The sequence below is a fragment of the Indicator indicator genome, chromosome 20 (assembly GCF_027791375.1).
Source record: "Indicator indicator isolate 239-I01 chromosome 20, UM_Iind_1.1, whole genome shotgun sequence".
NCBI classification, from domain to species: Eukaryota; Metazoa; Chordata; class Aves; order Piciformes; family Indicatoridae; genus Indicator; species Indicator indicator.
The window spans coordinates 5,930,917-5,957,943 of NC_072029.1; the positions used below are offsets into that span (position 1 = coordinate 5,930,917).

Genomic DNA, 27,027 nt, shown 5'->3' on the forward strand with positions numbered 1-27,027 from the left:
GGAGTTTACATTCATAAATAGGTTTATAACAGAAATTGACATCCTGCAACACAAAATGGCAATCTCTGCAAGAGCACTTTTGCAACAACACTAGAGTCCAAACTTCCTAGTCTTCAAACACAACAACATGAAGGCAAACAAATGTTCTGTACTGAAAAGTTGAAAACATTGTGGTTTAGAACAGGAAGCGTAATACCAAGATTAAAGTTCTCTATTGTTAGCATGCGATAGGATTACCTAAACAGTTTGGATTTACATACAGTCTGCTCAAACTTACATCTTCAGAGACTGATAGAATTAAATATTGTATTTTTAACCCCAAAATCAAGATAAAGACAAAACAATTGTGATAACTATCAACTGCAACACTAAATCATGTTTAACTGCACCTATACAGTGCAATCCATTGTTGCACTCTGACAATCTGGAGCCTATACAGGATGATCATAGAATGGTCCATGCCAGAAGGGGCCTCTAAGGTCATCCAGTCCGACCTCCGCACAGTCAGCAGGGACATCCCCAACTAGACCAGGCTGCCCAGGGCCTCATGAAGCCTCACCTTGAATATTTCCAGGGAAGAAGCCTCAACCCCCACCCTGGGCAACCAGTTCCAGTGTTCCACTACCCTCATAGTAAAGAGCTTGTTCCTGGGTCCAGCTGTTGAGTTAGCTCAAAATAGGAGCTACTCACCACCACCATCTCTCCCATGAAACTGTTCATCTGAACACTGCACCCAATACATGCTCCCTACAAAATCTGACTTTCCAGAAAGTGCAGTGTGATTTCACGTTTCATTACTCCACTTTTCTAGTTACTGTTGCTTTGGGTTCTCCCAGGTGATTTCTCAGTGCTTCACTCCAGATACTAAATGTTAGCAAAGAGCCACATCTATCCTAAATTCACATCCCCTGACATCAGTCAAGGCACATTCACAGCATGGAAACTATGGGTGGGATTACAGGGCTTAATTACTTTTGAAAGTACCTAGCAGTATGAGTTTATCAGGTCCCTGAACAATGAAGAGATTGACTCTACTTAGCAGAAAATTGATTGTACATTAAAACTGTACTAAACCCTTGAAATTCAGTACATTTTATTCAATACAACTTTAATATGTTCCCTTAAAGTATTGCATTTCAAACAAGTTCCTTGCTGCAAAATTTATTCTGGCAAGTTTCTACCTTCTAAAAACTTCCAGAAGTGAAGGCATTTCATAAACCCTCTTCATGTCTTTCTTCTCAACAACATTAGCATTTGATAGAAGACAGAAAAAAATCGACATTGTCACTGTGATTTCTATAACTGAAACAAAACAATAGCAAAATCCTGTTTAAACCAACAGGAACCAGCAAAGGTGTTGCTAGTAAGTGGTACCATCAAAAACAGGATAACTAGAGTAAAATAATCTCATTGTTTCCAGAATTATATACTCAAGTACATCACAGCAAGAACCTTGCTGGGGGATTAATGAATCCACAGAATTACTATAGTATGAAGGAATCATTAATCAAAAGGGGGGGGAGGGAGGGAACCACAAATCGACTCTGTTTAACTCACATAGTAATAAAAACCACACCCTCCCTTTTACCTTTGGAAAAGAGAAAAATTGTCCAAGACTGAGTTGTTAAGGAGTTAACGCTACTTACTCCAGAAAAGCAAACAGAAACAGGTAACATAGTCCACTGCTCCTTCTGGATATCTCAGTTAAAGACCTGAAGCAATGTGCTTAATCATACATGTAGCAGTTGGTCAAACAGGGAAACTCTAACAGCAGCCATTCTCCCTTCTGCAGACCAGAAACTGTAACAGCAAGGTGGTGGATTTTGTGCTAGTTCCAGTAGAATTCATGGAACACACAGATAAAAAGATTGTGTTGACTACCTTGCTAACTTATTCATACAGACTTATGTATCTGTTCAAGCAAACTTAGAGTGGTAATTTATTTGATTTTTCCAAACCTTTTTATTTAAAGCAGGATGCCAGCTACAGACTATGAAAAGGTTCATTCAAGAATAAAGCTACAGCCATGCAATTTAATAATGTATATAACGAGTTTTTCCTGTTGGAGATGCTCACAAGATTCCCACATCAACATATTCTTTGCAGTGAACAGTTCAAGAAAAGCCTGAAATAAATACGCAGACATATGACTCCAAACAGATAAATTAAATGCTAAGAAGTCACCAGGACCAGGGCTTTCACCTGAGATTGCTGAAAAATTGTACATACAAAGCTGCTGACCTACAGGTGAGGAAGGTAATCCAGTGCTGCTGAAAACCTGGAAGGCTGCCAATGGGATTCCCATACACAAACAAAAAAACCCAAAATAAACCACCAGAAGAGATCCTGGGAACTGCTAACCAGAAAGTCTGGCATCCATCCTTACTAAAGGCAGTAGGGGCTATAAAAATGAAGTCGTCATAGACAAGGATAAAGGTGTTTTATTGGAAAAGATGCTGCACAGCTTCTGCAAAGAGAAACCCTGCCCCACCAAGCCACCCAAGTCCTTGGAGTGCATCAGTAAAGGGCAGAGAGAGGAGGGCAAGCAGACACAGTACAGCCCAGTTTTTCAAAACTTCTGACAAGGTTCCACACCAAAGGTTCTCAAAGAAACAATCCTGCAACAGGGTGGGAGGAAAGAGTCTTACAAACAGAAAATTAATGAATAGGATACAAAAAGCAAGGCTTAACGGCCAGTTTTCAGGGCAGAGAACAGGCAGCTGAAAGGTCTCCTGCTGGGGAATCGGTGCTGGAAGTGGCTTTATTCAGCACTTTCAATGACAGGCTGAGGAGCAAAGCATGCAGTGACATCTCACAGCTCACAGGTGACACTATGTTTGGGGTAGATACCAGATACAAGCAAGGGAATGCCAAAACAAGTAATATGGAGGGGAAAAAAAAAAAAAGGGCTAATGTTCAGCATAGGTACAACTATCACTTCAACTAAACTAAGGCTACACAGAGCAGTTTGGAGCTGGCAACTACAAATCCTTAAACAATCCAAGACATTGCTGACAGTTCTCCAAACCACCAGTTGACTAAAAGGCACCATCAAGAATGCACTTCTTAACATTACTGATCCAAAACTGTGGAGGTGGAGAGGTATAGGGGACGAATGGACTGCAGAACATTGCTATGTTAGCATGTTCTGCCCAAGTAATACCATCTAGTGTCACTGGTTCCTTTATGAAACACGTACAAGGGTTATACAGAACAATATAAATAATGAAAAAACAGGCTGGAAATCAGCCAGGACACATTGACAGCATCCAGCACTCTTTGAGGGCTTTCAAGGAGCTTGTGGATGACAGAGTGGTGTCCTAATGAGACCAAGAAGGCTAGGGAATGGAAACAGGCCCCATAGGCATCAGGATCCATTGCTTGAGACACAATGCTAGACTGTAACGTTTGTGAACAAGACCAGGCAAAGGTGTTCAGCATTCTCAAGTGCAAATAACACTTTATCTTAACTGATACCTGTTCATACAGAAAAGAAATCCTGTTTAGAAGCCTTCTTGGCCACATGGGCACACACTGGCTCATCTTCAGCTGCTGTCCATCAATACCCCCATGATGAGCAGTTTTCAGCCACTCTGCCCCGAGTCTGGAGCATTCAGGGAGTTGTTGAGACCCAAGTGCAGGACCTGGCCCTTCATCTTCTTGAACCTCATAGCACAGGTCCTTCTGTAGAGCCTTTCTATGCTCAAGCAGATCAACACTGCCTCGCAGATTAGCACCATCTTCACCAAGTACTTAAAACAGCACCATCAATACTCCCTTAAAGCTTTTCTCTAGGCTAGAAAAACACCTTAATTGTAAAATGACTCGAAATGGATCATACAAGGTTTATCAGTCAATGGAATGAAATTAAGACTGCCTTCAAGACTGCCTTACACAACTTCACAAACATGGCAACCACAATCCACAAGGGTCAAGTAGTAAATAGCCCGCTCAGAAGTAATTTGCAAAATTGCATGCTAGGCTAATTACATGGCTGGTTTAGATACCAACACAGGCACATACCCAAGAACTTCAGCAAAAGTGATGAATTTGGGACAGGCATAAAATATACTGCCTTGGGTATGCACCAGAGGCCACCAGCATGGGTCACGATTCCTCACCAGGAAATTGGTCACTCCCTTCAATGAATTACAGACCAAACAATTTCTAGGAAGGAAAAACAGTCCACTTTTTATTGCTGCAATTTGAAGATCAAGCTATTACAGATACATTGGATACATCCTTAAAGGGTTAGTGAAGTGGGAAGTATAGCAAGGGAGAGCTGAGACATTATTGTTGCTGCAGACAGAATAAAAATTCAAGATTGCTTGTTTTATCTTTTTCACAGCATTTTGCATACTCTTAGTTCCCCTGGGTTCCCAAACATAGTCATTTCTTGATGCTATATGTTCTTCTACACAGCAAGAAAGAAGAAAAATATAATCTGAAAGAAATCAGGCAAGTATTATATGAATGAATTGTCAGGGAAAGTTAACAGTAAATGTCTTTGAAACTACTTAGAATGGCAGATTCTGAAACGCTTTTGTGTCTTTGAGAAAGCAGCCAACAATGAGAGAAAAAAACCACCCTGGATTTCCTTGGACAACATCCAAGCAGAAATTTAACAGGAAACAATAGAGAAAAGCCATTTTAATGGAAAATACAAGTTTTACAAGTCTAGATGTCTCGGTCATTTTTAAATGCATCAACTGTGAACAGAAAGATCAGGGAGTGCTGCGCTGACGTGAGCTGTCAGGGCACTTACAGAATAGATTACATTAAGTGTCAGCAATTTACCCAAAAGTCCAGCATTGTTAAAAAAAAAAGATAATCCAAAACAAAACCACACATACAACCCCCCCCACATTCTGCCCCATCCTCAGTTACAAATCTGAGCAGCTATCAGAAGGGCTTCTCTGTGGTGACTCTCGTGAGCAATTAAACTAATCTGGAGTTTGGAGCAACTTTGTTCTGTAGGATCCAAGTGAATGATCTCAATGACGACTTCAGTTTAATCATTTACATTTTTTATGACAAGCAGTTTCCAGAACTGATGGAACTCTCACTTTCATGATTCAAATAGGAAATTTAAACCCACGAAGCGATGCAGAATTATGTTTGGATAACATACTGAGAAAGAACATACAATTGTTTTTATGGAATGAACTGAGATTACAGCTAAAGCCACTAATGCTATGGAGCTCCTTACTGCCTCAGTGCTGACAGTATATCTGGGGGCTTGTTTTGGCTGTAACTTTCATAATAGAAGCAAATTCTTAAAAGTGAAACAAATACCTCAACACAAAAAAGATGTGGAAATGCTGGAGCCAGGGCAGAGGAGAGCAACATGGCTGGTGAAGAACCTGGAGAATAAATCTGACAAAGAGCAACTGAAGGAGCTGGGGATGGTTAGTTTGAAAAAGAGGAGGCTGAGGGGAGACCTCCTGGCTGTCCACAACTACCTGAAAGGAGGTTGTGGAGAGGTTGGTGCTGGTCTCTTCTCACAGGTAATTAGTGATAGAACAAGAGGGAACAGCCTCGAGCTGCCACTGGGTAGGTTTAGGCTGGACGTTAGGAAAACTTGGAATGGTCTGCCCAGGGAGGTGGAGTCGTCACCAACCCTGGCTGTGTTTAAAGGTGGTTTGGATGTGGTGCTTGGGGATATGGTTTAGGGTGAACCTTGTAGAGTAGGGTTCTCGGTTGGACTTGGTAATCCTGAGGGTCTTTTCCAACTTGAATGTTTCTGTGATTCTGTGAAAACCAACATTTCAGAACCTCTCCCTCAGCCATCACTTCAAATAAATGTCAGGAATTACTAAGATCCCTCACTGTTCAAATAAAGGCCTGCTACTATTACCACCTAGTTGGGTATCATAGAAGTTAATTATTTTTGGCAGTTTGGAGCAAGAAAATGGAAACATTTCATCCTTCCAACAAAGAACTCCGATGTTGCAATTGACAGTGCATTAAAATCTAATGCCTTCCAAAACTACTAGGCCTGCTTAGTATATATTTTTAAGAAGTAAAAAACAATCTTGAAACAGGCTTAGACCATTATAGATGATGTTTAATTGCTAGCCCAACAACTTTGATGCCTCAAAGATGAGTAACTGAGGTATGAATTTGCTCAACGTCATTTCAAGGCACAAGACTTTCAGCCAACATCCTCTTTATCATGCAAAGCCAAAATAATCTTCAAGAATGAAGCAAGAAAAGCCTACAGCTCATAGTTTTTATACAATCACCTGAAAAATGATGCTATAATTGCATTCATGTGAAGCTCTGTCTCACTAGATGATGCGCTTGCAAAGCTTGGAAGACTGAAGCAGTATTACCAACCTAGATTTTCTCCACACATTTGCAGGTGATGCACACTTCATGACTTTAGTAACACTATACCCATGTATGCTAATCTTAAAAAGCAGCAGGGATGGGATCAGCCTTACGTGTTAAAGAGCAACCAAAATATAAGCCTTTGGAGTGCAGTCACAGGGAAAAACAAGCTGCTGACTTTCTGGGTTATATCTCCTTATTTCCCCTTCCTTGTCATCCTCACGTGCACCTTGCCTGCCAAGGAAGACAGAAGACGTGCATAGGTACAAGTAGGCTGCTCTTGCTAAAGACCTGAGAGCATTCCTTGAACAGACACCACTCTCCCTCACATGTGTCTTCCCACTTGAGGGGACTGCTGTGTACTCCAAGCTCCCATAAAGCTCTACAGCAAAACCAGTTTTATCTAGATGTATTTTTTTTTTTTGCTGGATGGTGAACCATAAGGCAGTGCCAGACAACATAACACTGCCAGGCTCAGAGACTGCCATTCTCTCTGAGAAACAGGTTACCAGATCTATGTCCAAGAACTTTCTTTCTGTGAATTCACAACTTTGGAACTGCAGCGAGGCATGCACTGTCATCAGTCAGTACACCTACATAAAACAGATTATGAAAAAAACTATTACTGACAATTTTCTTTAGCCTCCCATAGCAGGTATGTCAATGTGGTGCTAAGGGGGGTAGTTTAAAACCAGAGTTGGAGTTAAGAGAATGGTTGGACTCAATGACCTTGTAAGTCTTTTCCAACCAGAAGAGTTCTATGATGCAATGATAATGCCCCACAATACCATAAAAGCCGCAGTGTCATGCAGCTCATTCCTGACAATGTTCTTGGAGAGCAATACCAAGAGGTAAAATTCAGCACCAGTCACTTAAACTACAATCTTAAAGGTGCATCTGCCTCAATTGTTTAGTGCAGATCAGAAATGCAGATGTAAAGCAATCTCCTTATTACACCATCAACCATGTACCATGAAACAGTCCTGGGGTAGATGAGCTGAGTTCCTTTTGGGTAGAACTGAACTGTATCAACATCAAATCAGCAGCACAAACAACACCCTTCAGCACAAACAGGCACTGAGGCCATGCAGCCACCCTGGAGTCAGTTCAAAAACAAGGAAAAAAAAATCCCTCAAATGCAAACAGTACAGCCACCAATTCCTCAGCCCCAAACACTGTCTTCTCCAGACACAACCCTGGCAGACCCTGCCACTTGCCAAGGTACACACAGCTCCTCTGTCCCAGTCCTCTTGAAAGGAGCCTATTATAGCCCAATACATCCAGCTCACTCAGAGGGGTTGTGGTTTCCCACTGCCAAAGTAACTCAGCTGCTTGGTTCTGTCTAGCAGCTGCAAGAAAGTGCCAACACACCAGGGTCTCACAGGCTACAGGACCAAAATCAGGTTCTGTATGTGCAGTTCTGACCCTGTGATGCAACGTCATCTAGCAAACCCATCATCCAGAACAGCATGAATATGATGCTCTTAGCTCTCTACAGTAAAGCCACATGAATAGACTAGAGTGTGGTTAAAATAAATACATGCCACAAGGAAGGCCAATACTGAAGAAAACACCTCTCAACATTCTGGAGTCAGGGGACTATACATTTATCCACGATGTTGGCCAGCAAGCCTCACCCATGTGTTAACTCTTCCTCAAACCTGAGCTCCCAGAGCCTCTTCTGCTATCTCAGAGAGCACTTAGAGAAGCTGTGTTTGCTTTCATACACAGGCCTAGCAGAACTTTGAATACAAGCCTGTTCCCTTATCTGATTACCAGTAGAAGCCAAAGCCTTTTTCAGAAATGTCTTGGTTCTGACTGGTACATAACATATGCTCTCCACAAGCCCAATCTAGCTACACAACTCCTGCATCTTAACACACCTTCACATTTCCTAAAAATGTCTTGATCAGATCCCTCATATCCAAGAACCAAAGCATAAAGCTTCCAAAGACACCAAGAGGCCTTCCTTACTGCACACCTAAAAGAGCAGAGGAGCAGATAATTAATTCCCTTGGAGCAAACAGTTATAATCAAAAGCATATTTTGGCAAGGTGATCCAGATTCAGCTGATGCCAAGTTGATTCATCCACAACTTATTATATTTATGCAGGTATCAGCTACTGAAATCTGTTAAGAGACAATAAAATTAACTTGGATCAGTTGGTTTGTTCACCATACAAGCTTGTAGCTCCCCAGATATGGCTGGAATTTTTCCAAAAAGTTGGTATCACATTTGCATGTTCTCATTCTCAGGTAAGAGAGGAATTTTAATACTGAGTCTGCATAGCCTCCGGTTTAATTCTGCTGTTCCATCTCAGTTTTTAGATTAACACTGGCTATATCAAAGTGATTACTGAGGTTATTATTACCTCTGATCTGGCAAGAGTTTATGACTATTTTCTTCAGTAACCACTTGGGGGACATGGAAATGTAATCTTTTCTCAAGCCAAAGGTTATCTTCTCTCACCATGCTGCTAGGTCAAACCTCCAGAGAACAGCAATGTTTTAAATGAGCAACCACAATCATCAATTTAAGAACCACCAAAGAAGCAGGAAAGTAGAGCAATTCCCAAATTGTTTAGAACAGCATATACAAGAAGTTTTGTGTTGCTACTATTGCTATGTTACCATTAGATCCAATGGGTTAACAAATAGATTGATTGTGTCCATGTATAAAAATCAGATCCTTCTTAATCTAGGCACTCAATCCTAACACTCGGGGGTTGGACAAGAAGACCTCCAGAGGTCCCTTCCAACCTCAACCATTCTGTAAGATACCTCATCCAGCATCAACTTGAAGTCAAGCACCAAGGACAGTTATTGTAACAGTCAAGCCACTCACAATCTTAGTCTTCCTCTGGCATTCCACACTCACATCAAAACCCATTTCCATTAGCTCATTCTCTGTCTCAGGAACCATTCTTGGAAAACACTACAGCGGCTTGAAACCTAACAGTCTGACAGTGCTGGATGACAGTCACCTGACAATGCCAGGAGGCTTCCACAAGGCCCTCAAAAAGACAAAATGCAAACCCATTACTCCCACATATACAGACCAGCAACAAAACAAACAGAAATAGTTTCTCTCCAATCCCAAGAAATAACCCAGCAGCCAGAGGCTTCACCAATGCTTGCTAGAGAAGAACAGGGCTTCCCATAATGACTTCTGCACCCTGTCAGTTGGGGCCAGTATCAGCTTCTGACATTGCGTTATGAGATTCAACAAACAGCCAGTACCACAATTCTCCCATCAAAACCCAAGCTGCTTTAAAGCCTCATAGAAGCATTGGAGTCATTCCCTCTACTTTTTCAAAGCACAAAATGACACGTTAAAAAAAAAAATTGGCAGCCCTGATGCACTACTAGTAACATACATGTTTGAGCATCCGTTCCTCAGACCCAGAAGTTACATCCTGCATGAGGGAGAAGCACACAAAGAAGGGGCTATCAGGACCCAGTACAAAGCAATGGACACTAAGAGGAATGTGGAAGGGCAGAGGAGGGGAAGGCAAGCTTTGATGAGTTGAAAAATAAGAGATGGTCCAAAGGTATCGCCACAAAGGCGATGCTGACCCTTTTGTGCTAAAACCTGAGTAAAGGGAATAAAACCACTGGCACCAGAACTACAAAAAGTTAATCAGAGCACTCTAGTCAAAGGCATGCCAACTAAAACCATGGTGACATACAAAATATCCAGTAAGCTCCATTAGACCATAGCTTTAAAAATAGCAGAGAACCTGAGGAAACACGAAAACAGTACGTATAGATGTTATGGTAAAGGCAGCTACAGCAGATCTGAGATTTGTGCACTTCCCTTGACCCGATTACAAGGCCAGTTACCCTTCCCACAGGGTAACTTCAGTGGCTGCAGCTGCCTAGTCACTGCAAATCAGAACACCACTTCAGTATCTTGTTTGAGGCTTCAAGCTTAGGTCAGAGGTGGAGAAGCAAGCAGCAGAACAAGACAGAGTGTGGAAGAACCTATAAACCTATACAGCATCCTCCAGCGCTTACAGATTTCTATCAAAGCTCAACTCCAACACTGCACACTCTAGTTCTGTGCTCACAGGTATATTCTGCTGCATGTGCAAGGCTTCTAATACTATTTACACAGGTTCAGTCCCAGGAAAAAGGATTGTGGAAGATATTAAGGAGTTACATCACTAATTGAAAGAAACAAAACTTTGTACCCCTACATCTTCTAACACAATAATTGCCTTTGAGGAAACAAACCCTAGATTTTTAGGCTCATAAAAGTGAAACGTGGGTAGCAGCATTTGCTGTGTTGTATCTATTATGGTATTTGATAGTATTTAACATTAGAAGTTCAAGAAGGAGTAAAAGAAAGAGATGAAATTGACTTGGAATCCCTCAGCTGTCACTAACAACCACAGCTGATAGTTTCCAAAACAGAACCCTTACCTACTGCAGACATTTTCCCTTTCTTTATAGACATGGCCTAGTGAACTGTAACCGAAAACACCTCTATTACCTCAAAAACTACCAGAATTACATCAGAATAAACTTTAAGGTTGTCAGGGAAGCCACGTGAGTAGAGGTGCCAGAAGACAAACAAAGAACAAAGCGTATTTTGGGGACTGTGAGTAAAGTAATAGAATATAAAGAACTGCATATTTAATTTTTGAGGAGAAGAATACCCACCACACTGGGGGAAAGAGACAAAAAGAGTGCTGCATGACGAGAGATCAAGCAAGGTCACACAAGGAGCAGAGCATCTGGAGGTATGGAAGGCCATCAAGTGGAAGCCAGGACAAGTGATACACGTTGAAGATGCCAAGTGGCAGCAAGACCAGCAGCCACATCCAAAACACACACAAGAAACACAGGACAAAACTCCTGGGAACAGGAGTTCCTGTTTTGACTACACCTGTATGAAAATTACCTGAGGTGCACAATAAATGCTTTAAGATAATCTTAAGTGTTACCTAGCAAACAGAGGCAAAACCCACCCACAATAACCAAGATGCACAGAATGTAAACAAACACAACAATCTACAATCCATCACCACAGGAAAGGGTCACAGCCTGCCACATGGCACACGTGAGAGAAAACAGGAGACACAACACATGGCTAAGCACAATCTTAAGCAGACAAGGAACCAGCAGCTATGCAAAATGAGGAAAAGATGAGAAACAGCCATATGCAGGGTATGTGTGCAAAGCAGGAGAAGCCCAGAAGCTACTTCTGTCTAACTGTAGATGTATCTGGGGAGATATTCGGAAGAGCAACAGGCAGCAGGAACACACAAAAGTGCAGTGGGAGAGACAGGGGTGATTTATGATGGGGATAGAAGGATGAAAAACTGAACAGTACTTCAAGCAGAGCTTCTGCAGAGGGCACGGATAGACTGAGGAAGGCACAGGAGGCTTGACCAGAGCCTCAGGAGCCGGAACACGGGGTGGGGGCCTGAGCGCAGCAGCAGAGCGGGGCAGCCGCAAGCGTGCCCGGGCAGGAGGCGAATGACAGCGCCAGGCGAAAAGGGAAGGGGTCGGCGGCATGCCCAGCGCCCGTGTGCCGCGGGGAGCAGCCGGGCGGCGGCGGCGCAGAGGGGGAGGGGGGAGTCAGCCAGCCATGTTCGGCGGAGACAGGGACGGCGGTGACAGCCGAGGCCCGTGCCCCTGCGAAGGGACCGAGGCAGGGGGCGGCAGGGAAGACGCGCCGGGAGATCGGGCGGCGGGCTGGGGGGAGCCCGGTCCTTCACTCACCTGCTGCACCCCCAGGAAGTCGTAGAAGTTCCGCGGCACCTCCTCCACCAGGTCGAAAAGCTCCAGGTCGCCGCTGTCCCAGGCGCGGGAGCGGGGCACTAACAGGGCCACCAGCACCAGCAGCGGCAGCAGCCGGAGGCGCAACGCTGATCGCGGGCGGCCCATGACCGCTTCCTCCGCGACAGCTGCGGTGGCGAGGACGTGGCCACCGAGGAGACACCACTGCAGCCGCGCACGCCCCGGCGGCAGCTCCACACTGAGAGGGAAATAGACAGGCCCAGCCCCGTGGCGGCCGGCCCCGCGCTGGGGGACAGCCCTGCCCCACCCGGCCAATCGCCGCCGCCGTGCACTGTGACGTCAGGCACCCGTGCAACGGCTGGCGCTCGCGCAGTCGACGGGTGGCTGGGGGAAGGGCGGGGCGCTGGCACGAGCGCTCTCCGCGCGGCCAGCCGGGGTTCTCGCGCCCGCCCCGCGTCACCTCCCGGCCCCTTCACCCCTCCTCCCCTTCCACCCCTCCTCCCCTTCCCGCCGCCTTCTGCCTCCCGCCTCCGCCCTCCGGGCAGCCAGAGTCCCCTCATCGCCCCGCTGTCACCCGGGGTAACCCCGCCCGAGGGTAAGCCCCCACAGATCTCCTGCTTCCTGGGAAGCGGGCCCTGTACCCCCGCCCCGAGCAGCCGTCCCGAGGAGACCCTAAGACACTGTCAGCAGTTGTGGCCTCGGGGTCAGCAGCGCTGACCGGGGGAGATTTGTGGGTAACGGCCGGTGCCCGCTGGAGGGAAAGGCGGCACCTGGGAGGTGCCTGTGTGTGTGGCCACGGGGGGACTGCGGTGCCACCGCTTCCCCTGGTGCCCCTCCCCCGCACCAGATCATCCCTGGCAGTGCGTTGGATTTATTAATTCCTGAAGGGTGCATCTGTATCATTGCAATAAAATCACTCCAGCATTTTGTCAGTATCAACTCGATTTTAAAGCTGGTTTCCGTGGACCTTTCATTCTTTCCTTGCTTAAATTAAAGATGAATGCTAGATGAGAAAGTAGATGGAGACTGCATGGCTTAACAATACAAATTATCAATATTAATTCACTTTTCTCCAGCATGGTCAAGATTCTGTGGACACACCATCCGTTTTGTTGCTCTTGAAGCTAGGCCTGCTTCATAACGCACTGTCAAATCTTCTCTTGAAGAATTAAAGACAGTTGCACTCCTCCAGAATATATCCATAAAATGAATCAAGTTTTTTCTCATTTAAAAACAGGTTTTTTTCATTTTACAAAATCCCAAATACCAATCCTGCAGGCACCTGAACTCACGTGAGAGGAGCTAGGCATCGTTTACAAAATCACTGCACAGCAGAGCTCTGCCCTGGATGCTCCATGGGAATACCAAGAAGTGGCTTTAAAAACACCCTGCTTAATTCAGAGTAAGAACTTGAACTAACACAACCATTATCAATTTTCCAACTCATAAAGTATAATGTAGTCTTAGATGTTCTCTTCTATTGAAACCATTCTCTTTTGTGTAAACTATTTAAATATTAATTAGATTAATATTTAAACTCATGTTTCCACATCCCATATGCATGCCCACTGGGCTGCTAGCATCATGATTGTGCCTCTGGCTCTGTTTTCTGAAAAAAAACACCTAAATCCATTTGCTAGGAAATGATAATTTAACCAAGAGTGTTTGACACAACCTCTTTAATTCACCCTTCTGTAAAGGAGCACTTATCTGTTCATTCTCATCATCTTGAAAATGTTTCTGCTTGATCACAGAAGCAAAAAAAAAAAAATCCTTTTTTCTAGAGAGTGACAAAGTAAAGAGAAAGTCATGGGCTACGTAGTTTATCAACTGCTTTGTTTTGCTGCAATGACTGAAGCTGGTATGGATCAGCTTCTTCCCTTGTCCATATTTTCTTAATCTGTTCTGTTTTGCACACCAGTATTCACAGCATAAATTCCCTTTGTTGCCTGCTGTGTCTACATTTTCCTTGCTTTCAAGCCTCAAGCTTTACTGACAAAAATACCAGCTTTACTTTCAAAAAGTTGCCTACTCATAAGGTTGTAGAACATAGTTTAAAGATGCAAAGTACCCTCAGAAGCAAGGCCAAATGAAAAGCTCAGTAAGGCAGTTATTTTTAAACTAAAGATTTTTTTGAAATGTGAGATTTACAATAGTCCACTAGCCTTAATAGAGGCTCTCCAAATTCTTCCCTTCTGCCTCCTTCCATACGTTCCATACCAGTTTCATCTTGCCTCATCAGCTTCTAAGCCTCCCTAGTAAAACTGAGAGTGAAATGATCAACCTCCAAGAGAAGCATTTGTTATCTTGATCTTAGTTTTCACCATTCAGAATTTGTTATGAAGAATTACCCCTCAAAATCCACCTCTGGCTGCTCTTGCTGAAACTGTTAAAACAACTTTCAGAAACAAAACCAGGTGATCTGCTCTGTTCCACTGAGACTAGGAAAAGGTGTCCTGACACTGACCACCAGTTGCAGGTATCTTATGGCTTTGATTTTTTTCCCCAGAGCAACAGCAGATGACAGCTATTTTGAAAGACACATCTCAGAATTCTTCAGAGAAATTATGATTTCTTTCAGCCAGCAGGAATATTAATTTAGAAAGAATAGGGGGGGGAAATGCACTAATGACAGTGGGATTATGATTATTTAAAATCCACACTTAAGAGCTATCTGACATCAAGGTCAGGATACTTAATTTATTTCAATAGGCTTTAACAATGTGGGAAATTTGAATACTCCTTTTTATTCTGCTCCTTAAACCATTAGAAGAGAAGACCTGACACTATATGTAACATTTCTAAAAAGGAATTTTTTTTTTTTAAATTCTAGACTATGAATTTATATATGAGTTTAAATATTTCCATTAAAATCATTCTGTACTCTAAGAATAAAAACTGAAATTTTGGAAAGAAAATGCTAAAATTGTTCCTAAAACACTAGAAGCACCACCATGATAATGACCATAATGACTCTTATTTTCACAACAAGGGTGGTAAAGCACTGAAACAGGTGCCCAGAAAAGCTGTGGAAGCTCCAACTTGTTCAAAGCCAGGTTGGATGGGGCCTTGAGCAGCCTGCTCGAGAAGGAGGTGTCCCTGCCCATGGTGGGGGCGTTGGAACTAGATGATTCCAATGCAAACAGTTCTATGATCTTCTCATTCTTCTGTTTTCCTCTTTAAAGTCATGAGTTTTTTTTTTCTTGATGAGTCACTAGACTCCTTCCCCCTTCTCCAACACTTCAATTACTCCAAATCATGCTAGGCTTCCACAGTGTAGAATAAATCCATTAAATTAGAAGTCTGTTCTCTCCTTCGGTTTCAGAGAAAGCCTTAAAATACAGAACAAACATAATCAAACTCAGCATTGCTTGCCTTTGCTATAAGCCTGCAGCCATACTTGTGAGAAGTTCCCAGGGACACGTGCACTGGCTGGTGAGTTGGGTGACCGGTGACAGAGTTCAGTATTAGTATTGTGAACTCTGACACAAAGGTAGGGGAGAAGGCAGAGGATTATACATTGTTGTTGTTTTGGTTTGGTTTTATTAAGGTCTGAAACTACTCATGTTGGGAGGCATTAGTATCTTTTCCCATGACTCAGACTTAATATTTAAATGGCTAGAGGATCAGAGAAGGGTTTGTAGTTCCATTTGTAGTGTCCACTGCTAGGCAGCTGCTTTACTTCAAGAACACAGAGAGCTCTGAAGGCAAGGATCACATTTCCTTTCTCTGCCCCGACTTTGTCTGCACATGCAGGCAGGTATCACCGCACCAGGTACGCTCAGTCACAAAGCTCTCCGTCGCAAACCGAAAGGGAAAGCAGCATATACAGAAATAATTTGTTTAAATAAATCTCTGTTCTGATGCTAATTGACAGTAGCACCCGAGGCCTGAGGCATGAACCAGTTATTATTAGCGTTTTTAACAGCACTGAAAGACCAACATGCTTCATAAGCCCAGTAGGATTCACACGCTCGCCTCTGAATAGCTAAACAGCCTCCGATTTTGATGTCTCCAATGAATAGCAGACGTCCAGGGGAAAGAGCTTATTAAGGAAGGGACCACCCCTTTTCCTCCTAATGAGAAAACCTTATCTCCAGCCATTCCAGAGCCTGCCTGCTCTGCAGTCTACTCCACTCTTCTGCCCGGGCTGTTCGGCTGAAGTGCACTGCATAGTTTTGCACAGTAACGTTAGTTTTCTCTGCTAACAGAGCTGGCTAAAGAGTTCCTTGTGCCCTCCCCCCACCTCTGTGCCTGTTTGCTGTGCTAATTCATTTCTGTGTGAGCCACGGCAGGAATCGAATAGCCAGAAGACTCCAGGTGTTTTTGCAAAAGGCAGCTCACACACATCCAGGTCTGCGCACACATATGCATCCATGGATTCCTGTGATCCGATTTACAACACAGCCCACAAACAGCTGCGGTGGAGGAGCAGGAACAAGAGGGCAGAGTAGGCAAGGAACTGCCTGGTTTAAACTGGCTGTGCCAGTGAAAAGAACCCCTTTGCATAACCACACTCAAAGAGCCGAGAGCAAGCTGCCCCCTGAGCCCTGGGAGGAATTCTGTTCCACAGCTGGCAGGACTGCTGGAGGACTTGCACCAGGAGAGGGGTCTCCTGCAAAAGCCAGATTGCAGTAACCTTGCTTTAAGGGGTTGTGTACTGCTCTGTCCTGATGGGCAATCAATCCTCTGGCCATTGCTTTTTTAAGATATTTTTTTTAAAGCCAGATCATTTTGCAAATGCAGTTTTGAGTGTAGCTGCACTAACAGATGAATGGAGTGGAGACCAAGGGAGGGTAACACCCAGCACGGCAGTGATTAGAGAGGAGTGGGACAGGATCACTTCAGAACCACCCTGCCCACTGAGAAGTTTGTAAGCAACATGCCAGTTGTGTAGAGCAGCTGCTGCCTTAGGCCAGACATAGGTCAAAATAAAGAGAAAAAATGTGGGAATGGAAAGGGAAGCAAAAGCAACAGAGCTGAACCCAGAAAGCTCTTACAGTTCATCAGACATGAAAAGAATGTTCTTTAGGAAAGAGCTAATTCATGCCTGGTCTAAGCAGCTCAGTGATCTCTTTTGCTCTTTTTTAGCTACATTACTGGTTTATATTTTTTTTCCTCCTTTGTCTTTACATCATCATGCTAAAACCCAAACAGTCCCTGCCTGCTGAGCATGCCATGCCCTGTGATGCTGTTTTCCAAACAAAAAAACTACCTGAAATCATATTAGCAGCATACAAGATGACTCACAGAGTGTGGGATAGGAAAAGAAGGTTCCTCTTCAGAGTATCAGCCATACCTTAGCAGCACAAAGCCAAAACATTAAAGCCGTGATCATTACAAATGACCTTTTGCCAGCATGAGTGCATTTTGCTGTGTGACCCAACAATTGTCTGTCATTCTGGTTTAATATGTATTTTCCAGAAGAAAAACGTCAACATAGGGAAGCACCACCTTAGGCAGAAATTTAGGAGGCACAAGAAGTAAGACAAAACAAAATCAGTGATTAGAAGGCTTATGCCATCTTTTTCAGCAATGGATTCTTGACACCTCTCAACATGATTTGTGGCTTAAACTGTAAGTGGATGACTTCCAATGTCAATTTTGTTATTACTGTTCCAAGAACAACATCCTGGTGCTACATGTGGAGATGTTCAGCATACGCAAGCTGAAAACCACTGGACAACTTCTAGAAATATGTACATCCCTTTCAAAGTGGCAATCCAGGGAATGTTATTCTAGCTTCCCAGAAGGAGAGCTCACACTGTATGGACAACATGACTAATCTCCAGAGAGGAGCATATCTAAAGATGCTGTGCAGCTGAATTCCCACAGTCCATAACGTAAGACCAACTGGAAATCAGGGGTTCTCAAGACTACACTATGTTCTTAAGACATCTCTGATAATCCCCCCCAGTAAAAAAAAAAAGAAAAAAAAAAGAAAGAAAAAAGAAACATAATTTTTAAATCTTGAAGGTCTCATACAGCTTTCAAACAGCAATGCTAATTCCTTTTGTTCTATTCTGCAGTGATTATCAAAGATTGATGGAACTTGTTCATAACAGGATTATTCTTAATTATATGTGACACATTAAGTATTGCTTAGCAGGTTTTTACTTGCACTCAGTGAAGCAATTAGTATCTCTTTTTTTTTTTTAATTTCAGGTAAATGTTCCTAAAAGTGTTTTGTAAATTTTTTTTTTTTTCAAAATTAATTCACCACCAGGGGGCAAAGAACCAGTTCTCCAGAGAGAAGATTTTGTATCGGTTTCATACATGCATGACCCTTCCCAAGGTCCTTTTCTACTTCACAGTAATTGCAGATGTGATTAAAAAAAAAAAGTGTGCAGACCTAAATATACACCAGAGACAAATTTTTACCTTAATTTTTACCTTTTTTTTTTTTTCCAGCTTTGACTGCTCCAATGGCAAGAAAATAGCTGGGAGAGCAAATGATGAACACAAAGAGGTAGTAGAAGATGGCTGCTGTGTGAGAGCTGCTTTGGTTCTCTGTGCACGTGGTTTTACTGTGCCTCCATCAGGTCCCACATTGTGCTGTGTCTTGTACCAACTAGGCACTAAATAAGGTACCAACAGTGATTCAGTACTGCAAGCAGCATCCTAGCACTCAGCATAGAATCACAGAATCATTCTATGTCAATTGATTATAATTCCCTGCACAATGCTTTCAGTGCTGGTTTGTTCCTGCTTGGGCCCTCCATGTATTTATTGCTTTGCCACAAAGGAGCTGATGTTAGGAAGAATTTGATCTGGCAAATGAAAAGAAGAAGTTTAAATATCATCAGAGAATTTGCTCATTGTTATGCAATGGATACAATTCTCTTTCTTAGTACATCCCCCATTTATTAGCATAGGTATGTTTGTGACATTTGCTAAGGTATCCTTCTGAGAAAGGAAGATAACAGCACCACAAGATATGTTGGAAGCAAATCCAAACCCCAAAATACATCACTATAGCCTAAATAAGTACACAGAACTGTGGCCATGCAGAGAGAGCACAACACACCATCGGTACAATGGAAGAGCTTGTTACAGCAGATACATGTAGGAATTAATCCTGGCCAGCATTTGGTCTGTGGGATATCATTTCAATAAAAGGATTGAGTCTGTTCAGAGAGTGAATTGAAAGCTATGAGAGATGAACATAAACTACAATATTTACTCAAGACTGATGTATTTGTGCCATAGATTTTGTTTGTGAGATAAATTGCTGTCTGGTTCAGAACTGTGGATAATACTTTGAAATTCCCTCACCCTGTTCAATAAAATTTTTCAATAAAATAGAGTTTAGGTTACATCTTTTTGACGTTTAAGGCTAGCAGACTGTGGTTATAGAGTGCAAAACCAGTGGAACTAACTAAACACATGAAGACCATCAGCATGATATGTCTTCATTTGTCTTTCCAAGAGAGATCCTGTAAAAACTCTTCAAATTTATACTAAATAAAACAATGCATTTAATTGTGATTAGAAAAATAAATCCATTAACACCAGAGGAATTCCAGTCTATACAGATACCAAAAGAAAAACCTAGGAAAGCCAGACTGAACTGAATAATCACAGTTACAGACACAGCAAAAAAAGCACATAGCTAAGAACCAGTATAAGGAAATAAGGCTGGATTATTCCATGATTATATTTACCCAAAGGACAACTTTTAAATCCTACCCACAGCTCCACATGCAAACATGTATCTGCTAAAATAAGCACTATTCTGTCTAATACAGTTTTCTTAGATTAATATGATGTCAAGTAGAGATGTTTGCTTCCTGCAGTCACTTGCTGCTAAAAAATCTAAAGTTCAGTGTTAAACATATCACAGCATCTTCCTGCTGATGTATTAGATTGTATTGTATTGTATTGTATTGTAGTATGGTATGGTATAGCATAACATAGCATAGTATAGTATAGTATAGTAATAGTATAGTATAGTTGCATCAAGAGAAGCATAGCCAGCACGTTGAGGGAGGTGATTCTTCCCCTCTACTCCACTCTGGTGGGACGCCACATGCAGTACTGTGTCCATTTCTGGAGCCTCTATTACAAGAAAGATCTGGAGATGCTGGAAGGTGTCCAGAGAAGGGCCATGAGGATGAGCAGAGGGCTGGAGCTCCACTCGTATGAGGACAGACTGAGAGAGTTGGGGTTGTTCAGTGTGGAGAAGAGAAGGCTCCAAAGAGACCTTATTGTGGCCTTCCAGTATCTGAAGGGGGTACAAGAAAGCTGGGGAGGGACTTTTTAGGGTGTCAGGTAATGATAGGACTAGGGGGAATAGAGCAAAAATAGAAATGGGTAGATTCAAATTGGATGTTAGGAAGAAACTCTTCCCCATGAGGGTGGTGAGACACTGGAACAGGTTGCCCAGGGAGGTGATAGAAGGCTCATCCCTGGAGGTTTTTAAGGCCAGGCTGGATGTGGCTCTGAGCAACTGATCTAGTGTGAGGTATCTGTGCCCACAGCAAGGGGTTTGGAACTGGATGATCCTTGAAGTCCCTTCCAACCGTAACAATTCTATGATGCTAATATTATGTTATGCTATGTTATGTTATATATATTTATTTATATTATATTTAAGTTTCCTTCAAATAATAACATAAATAGCCCAAATTCTTCCTTTCCTTGTATAGTTGTGACTTCCATTTGCTCTCCAAAAAAAAAAAAATTCATTAAAAATAAATAAATAAAAATAGAGCAGGACACATTACTTTCATTACAAGTGCAAAATGTTATTTTCAGAAAACCAAATTACTGTCCAAAGCACTTTGCCAAAATTCTGCAATATAATTTCTCATAAAATCCCATTAGCCACTGCAATTTCTCCATAATTAACCTCTCCAGTAAGTAGTCTTTAACAGAGCTTTAACAGCTCTCAGTGATGGAGGGGAGGGAGGCATGTTGTTGTTATTATTTGGTATGAATTTCACTCACTACTAAACTAAAAGTCAAGCCGAAGATTTCTGATGCTAAGAACCTGTCACTGAAGATAAAAGCTGCCCTAAACACAAAGAACCGAACAGGTCCAGATCTTAGAGCAGTGGATCCCCTCTGGAATTCTCCTAAAGCAATGTACTTTTAGGCAAAGCTGTCTACTGTGAACAGCCATTTCCAGTCCTCCTTAAATATGATTTGTCACTGAAAATATTTAACCTCTAAATTCTAAGATCCAAGTGTCTGAGCTTGTCTTGCTGTTTACTTTTTTCAGTCACTGTAGTCATATAGAAATATTTCATGTTCTGTCTATGCCCTTTAATCACATTTTCTTCCTGTATTTGCATTCCCTCTCACCTCCCCTGTGCCTACCGTGTTGTGATACCAAATAAATATTAAATATGTTGTACTCATTTAGTTCTTCTTAACCAGGCATTCAATTCACATAACAAATAATATTCCTGTGGGCAAATATTAGACAAGGAACGTGTAATATAGAGTGTTATTTAGAAAAATATATTTAATGAATTCTATCAAGTGTGAGGTATAAATATTGACTTCACCATGTGGCACATACAGGTAGAAATCACTTAGTGGAAGCTCCTGATATATATTCTCGGTCACTGGAAGCTTGCAGAGCACTTGCACAGTAGTATTACCTGGATCCACTTTTATACTTCCAGCACAAAGCATCCAAGAGTTACAAGACAAAAAAAAAACCAAACTATATTGAATGGTTAGTCAATAGCATGCAATCCTCCCCACACCCAAACTGTGACAAGCAACCACCTTTAATAGCTGTGCTAATGGATGTGGTAGACAAATTACAGATCCACTTATTTTCTTTCACTTGTGTTACAGAGACCAAACAAATATTCTCTTATTTTTTGACCCATAATGCAAATCCCAAAACTCACACCCTGCAAATATTAAGGAATTTGATATCAAATTCCCTTTCGTACAAATATATCCTTGAATACATATATTAACGTTAAAGAACAGCGCTCTTCTCCTTATTGCATTTATTTCAGGTTTGCTTCTATAGCCAAATTCGATTTTTCAATGTTGTTTTTGTTGTAAAATATTTTTTTAAAAGCAGTAAACAAACATCAGACTAACAGAGTTCTAATCAGTGCTGGATCAAAGTGCTGTTATCTCTCTCTACAGGTCAGGGAAGGACTCCATTATATCACTTAAGCACCATTTAGAGCTGAGTAGGTGATTTATTCTTGCAGCACGTTAGAGGAAAGGGCAGAAGGAATTCTCTTTGCAGGACCTCCTGCTGGGTCCAGGCTGCCCTCCCACAACTCGCATGTCAGTGACAGATAATTTATGTGCCACCAGCCATCGGTGATTGCAGTCCTATTAGACACCAAGCTGGAGAACACACATAGAAAGCCAGGACAGTGCCAAGTAACACACTTCTGTGTGTGCCTAGCAAATCCTGCACATGGCAGTGAAGCAGAGCAACTGAGCATGCCCAGCTGAGCTGCAGTTGTGACCTAATTGCTACCACCTTACAGAAGAGCTCATGTCCTACATGACAATCACACAAGGCACAGAACTTCCATGCTGGATGCTGTGTGTTACAAGGGATGTCTGTCAGTCCTAGCTAAGGAAAGGCATGGTGTCTGCTCTTCCCTATGCTGCTGGTGTGAGGTTTGCCTGTGGGGAGATCCTGGCAGCACAGGAACTGCCATCCTGTCTGTCCTTCAGCTTTAGAGACCACCAGCAGCTCCCTGCAGCTGTGCTCACCCTTCCTGGCACTGTCCCCCATTGCTTTGCACAGCTTCCTTTTCCTCCCTCTCTCCATCTGTCCCAGCCCCTCCACATTCCTCCAGTTCAGCTTGGCACTTGTGCCAGCCTCAGCTGTGGAGAAAGGACCTGGGCATATTTGACCTCCATTGGCACATCCACACACAGGGCAGCACTCAGAGCTGGGGCCCTCTTGCTCTCTCCTAATGCAGGCCCAAGAGCCACTCCTGCTGCCTTTTCTGGGAGACAAAAACCAACTAATGTAGGCCAGGCAGACTGGGACCGAGCATTTGGTAACCTTCCAAAGGCTACTGATAAATGGACAAGTTCTAGCCAAAAGTCCTACACTGCCACTGACTTCCCTTTAAGGTAGCTTTTTCTTTGAAAGAAGTGGTCTTTGGGACAAACCCACCATGTTCTGTCAGCAGCTCCAGCTGAGAACAGGTCAAGCACTCTGGCCATGAGAAACAAGCCAAAGCAGGTCAGTGGAGCAGGAGATGTCTCTGTGACCAGCTGCTCTCTAGCCAGCTGACAGAGGTGAGGAATGCTCCAGATGCTGTAGCTAGTGTAGAGCAATCCTGCCCTAGTACCTTGCTGAAGTTTTAGGTTGAAGAATGCACAGGGGGTTAATAATAATAATAATGAGGTTTTCCACTTAAAAGATTAACTGTGCCTTTTTGGTCCCTGTTTTGATTTGGAATGATTTTCCCTTATCCCTTGGGAACCTGTGTGACTGTTGTCTGGTTTCCCAGAAGGATTAAAATCACGACCTAGGCCTTTCTGCAATTCAAACCAAGATAACCTGCCCCAGCTGTGCCCCATATCCAGGCCCAGTAGCAGACTCTGACCCCACTCTTCACACTGCTTTTCCTGTTCCCACTGAGCAAAGGTGCAGAATTCAGCAAAATGGTGACACTTCCATAACTACAGCACTTCCCATCTGTGCTAAATCCCATCCCCTCTATGGTCTTTAATTTAGAGTACAGGAATATTGAAACCAAAACTGCTCTGGGAAGAGGCATGGGTGCAGCAATGGGTCCCTCCTGAGCTGGAATTTCTCTGTGTCCTTATAGGAAATGTTAAATACTGTTGTAGTCTGCTTTCTAAAATTTCACTCCATGGCTCACTGCTGAAGATAAGAATCTGTTAAATTATATTTTTAAAAATATATTTGCCTTGTGGAAAAGAACATTCAGCAAACATTTTGCAATACTATGTATAGGGCAACTAGACACACCTTCTCCTCCATATTAAGAACAGTAGAAAATAGCAGTGGCAGTCAGAGAATCATAGAACGGCCTGGGTTGGAAGGGACCTCCAAAGGTCATCCAGTCCAACCCCCCCTGCAGTCAGCAGGGACATCCTCAACTAGATCAGGCTGCCCAGAGCCCTGTCAAGCCTCACCTTGAATATCTTCAGGGATGGGGCTTCCACCACCTCTCTGGGCAACCTGTTCCAGTGTTCCACCACCCTCACAGTAAAGAACCTGTTCCTAACATCCAATCTAAATCTGCTCTTCTCTAGTTTGAAGCCGTTGCCCCTCATCCTATCCCCACAGGCCTTTGGAAATAGTCTCTCTCCATCCTTCTTGTAGGCTCCCTTCAGGTACTAGAAGGCTGCTATTAGGTCTCCCCAGAGCCTCCTCTTCTCAAGGTAAACTGGAAGTGATGGTCACAATACTCTCCTGGCTATCATTTAAATACACTTTGGTTATATAGAATCGTAGAATTGTTTTAGTTGGAAAAGACTTCTGAGATCATTGAGTCCAACCATCAATCTGAGACCACCATGGCCATTAAACCATGTCCCCAAGTGCCATGTTCACACATTTCTTGAACACCTCCAGGGATGGTGACTCCACTGCCTCCTTGGGCAGCCTGTTCCAATGCCTGACCATAAGGTTATTCCTAAGGTTCCTCCCTGGGAAACCTATTCCAATGCCTCATCGTAAGTTCAATTTTGTTACTCTTTTACCCAGGCTGTCTCCTGAAACCACACCTCACTCCAGAATATCTTGGGTACACCATCAACATTTGTGCCTGTTAATAGAGTGATCTTGACTTAAAAGGAGATAAATAAACTGGTCAGTTTAAATGTCTAAATTGCCTTTAGCCATCAGTCCTCTCAGCGAGAGAGCTGTAATTACCATGAAACACCCAGGGAGGCACTTACCATTGTTGCTTTCTTTTGTTGTTTTCTTTTTTTTTTTTTCCTGTGTTATATTGGGACTTATAACAGATTATACTACAGTTACTGTAAAGCAGTATTTCCCAAGTGGAAAGCCTTCACAAACTATTTATTTCCCAAGTGGAAATCCTTCACAAACTATTGTCTCTCATCCTGTTTGCATGCGTTTTTGCCAGCAAGCCACCAAAACATTCCTTAGACAGTGTGAGAAGCAGCATAAAGATTTCTTTCCTGAAAGCAACTTTTGCAGCTGAAGAATGGGCATGTTGCATCTTATTGTTTTCTGGCTACATTTTGTCTTTTTTTTTTCTGAATGATGAATCAAACAAAATGGTGGTTTCTCAGCCACAAGGGTTTTAGAAACATGATATTTAATTCAATCTTTTTTCCTTAATAACAAAGTATTGTACCTGTAGTCTTTGTGCTCGTTGTAGACCAGAAGCTTTGCCAGGTTTCACTCAATCAGAAGAAGATCAGTCATTCCAGAACTGAAAGCAGTTTTCTGGAATACCTCCATAAAAAACAACATTGAATAACTTAACTGAGTGCAAGGACTTCTAAGTTGTAAAGCATTACAAGGCAATTTTTAACCTTGGGCTTTTAAATGTGATGCATAAATATACCATTTCATTCCTTCCTCGTTTAACTTCAGAGACAGTTTTACATACGTAACACCTACGAACATTAAATAACACTCATGGTAAAAGGCACTTAAAGAAGGATTCCAGTTTGAAGTAGTTCTTGCTCCTTTCAGCCTTGCCCACCTGATGGAGCAGAACACGTGGATCTTTCCCCACCATTAGTTTTTCTTGAGCTGTAATAATGATTTATTGTACTTTTAAATCCTGATCTGGAGTTGTTTCACTGCCAGCTCAGAAGACAAGATAGTACCAGCAACAGAATAGATACACAAGTAGAAGAAAAGATAGCGAGTAAAGGATATCTCAGAGAAACCAGGACACCATGTCTCTAACTCTTCAGAAATACCCTAGAAAATGGAAGTAAAGCAGGGCAAGAATTTGTTCTGTTCCTGAGAAGATGAAAAAGTAGCCTACAAAATACTCCCAGTCCAGTGTACCAGGTTAGATGAGTAGCCTATGTGCAGGTGAGAAGGAACAAGACAGCTGTTACACAGCACTAAAGAAAGAGACTGAGAGAGTTGGGGCTGTTCAGTCTGGAAAAGAGAAGGCTCTGAGGAGACCTTATTGTGGCCTTCCAGTATCTGAAGGGGGCTACAAGAAAGCTGGGGAGGACTTTTTAGGGTGTCAGGTAATGAGAAGACTGGGGGGAATGGAGTGAAAATAGAAATGGGTAGATTTAGGTTGAATGTTAGGAAGAAATTCTTCACCACAAGGGTGGTGAGACACTGGCAGAGGTTGCCCAGGGAGGTGGTGGAAGCCTCATCCCTGGAGGCTTTTAAGGCCAGGCTGGATGTAGCTCTGAGCAACCTGATCAAGTGTGAGGTGTCCTTGCCCATGGCAGGGGGTTTAGAACTAGATGATCCTTAGGGTCCTTTCCAACCCTAACAATTCTATGATTCTATGACACTATGAAATGAAGAGGATTCATCAGTTACAGGAAGGCAATACTAAAGAGGTACCAGTTTTCTATGAGAAATCAAAAAGTGTGTGATGCTTTATAGGAGTTAAATTGTAAGTTCGTGAAGAGATGCAATTGCAAAACCAAACTGAAGACTCTATAAAGTCCACAAAATGCAGAAAGAGACAAAATGTAGACCTACAAAGCAACCTTTGTAAGAAGTAGACCAATTCTGCAGAAGTCTGCAGACAATAGCTGAAAAGAAGCAACGAAGAGCTAGGAAGTATAAATCATAGCAAAAAATTTGCAAGAGACTGCTACGTGCAAAGACTGGATTATCACTTTGAGCTTGAAAAGACTGCCCACAGGTGGATACCACACACAAGTAATACTGTATTTGAACTTACAGCAAGGCTGGAAATTAATATCCACTTGTGTGGAATACAAACAAGAAAAGCTCATCTCACTGGAGTTGTAAATGTGAACTGCAAGCCAAGGCACAACAAAATTCAGGAC

General features: G+C 42.7%; 1 protein-coding gene across 1 annotated transcript in view; it reads right to left on the bottom strand.

Moving 5' to 3' along the window:
• Window positions 1-19,784, bottom strand: part of DNAJC1 (DnaJ heat shock protein family (Hsp40) member C1) — a 111,240-nt gene extending 91,456 nt beyond the window's left edge. Inside the window, exons 1-4 of the mRNA XM_054389961.1 lie at window positions 19,771-19,784; window positions 18,690-18,708; window positions 12,723-12,832; window positions 12,064-12,412 (exon numbers count right to left, since the gene is read on the bottom strand). Coding sequence (XP_054245936.1) covers window positions 12,064-12,412; window positions 12,723-12,832; window positions 18,690-18,708; window positions 19,771-19,784 — 492 coding nt within the window. The remainder of the gene's footprint in view (window positions 1-12,063; window positions 12,413-12,722; window positions 12,833-18,689; window positions 18,709-19,770) is intronic.
• Window positions 19,785-27,027: the final 7,243 nt, after the last annotated feature.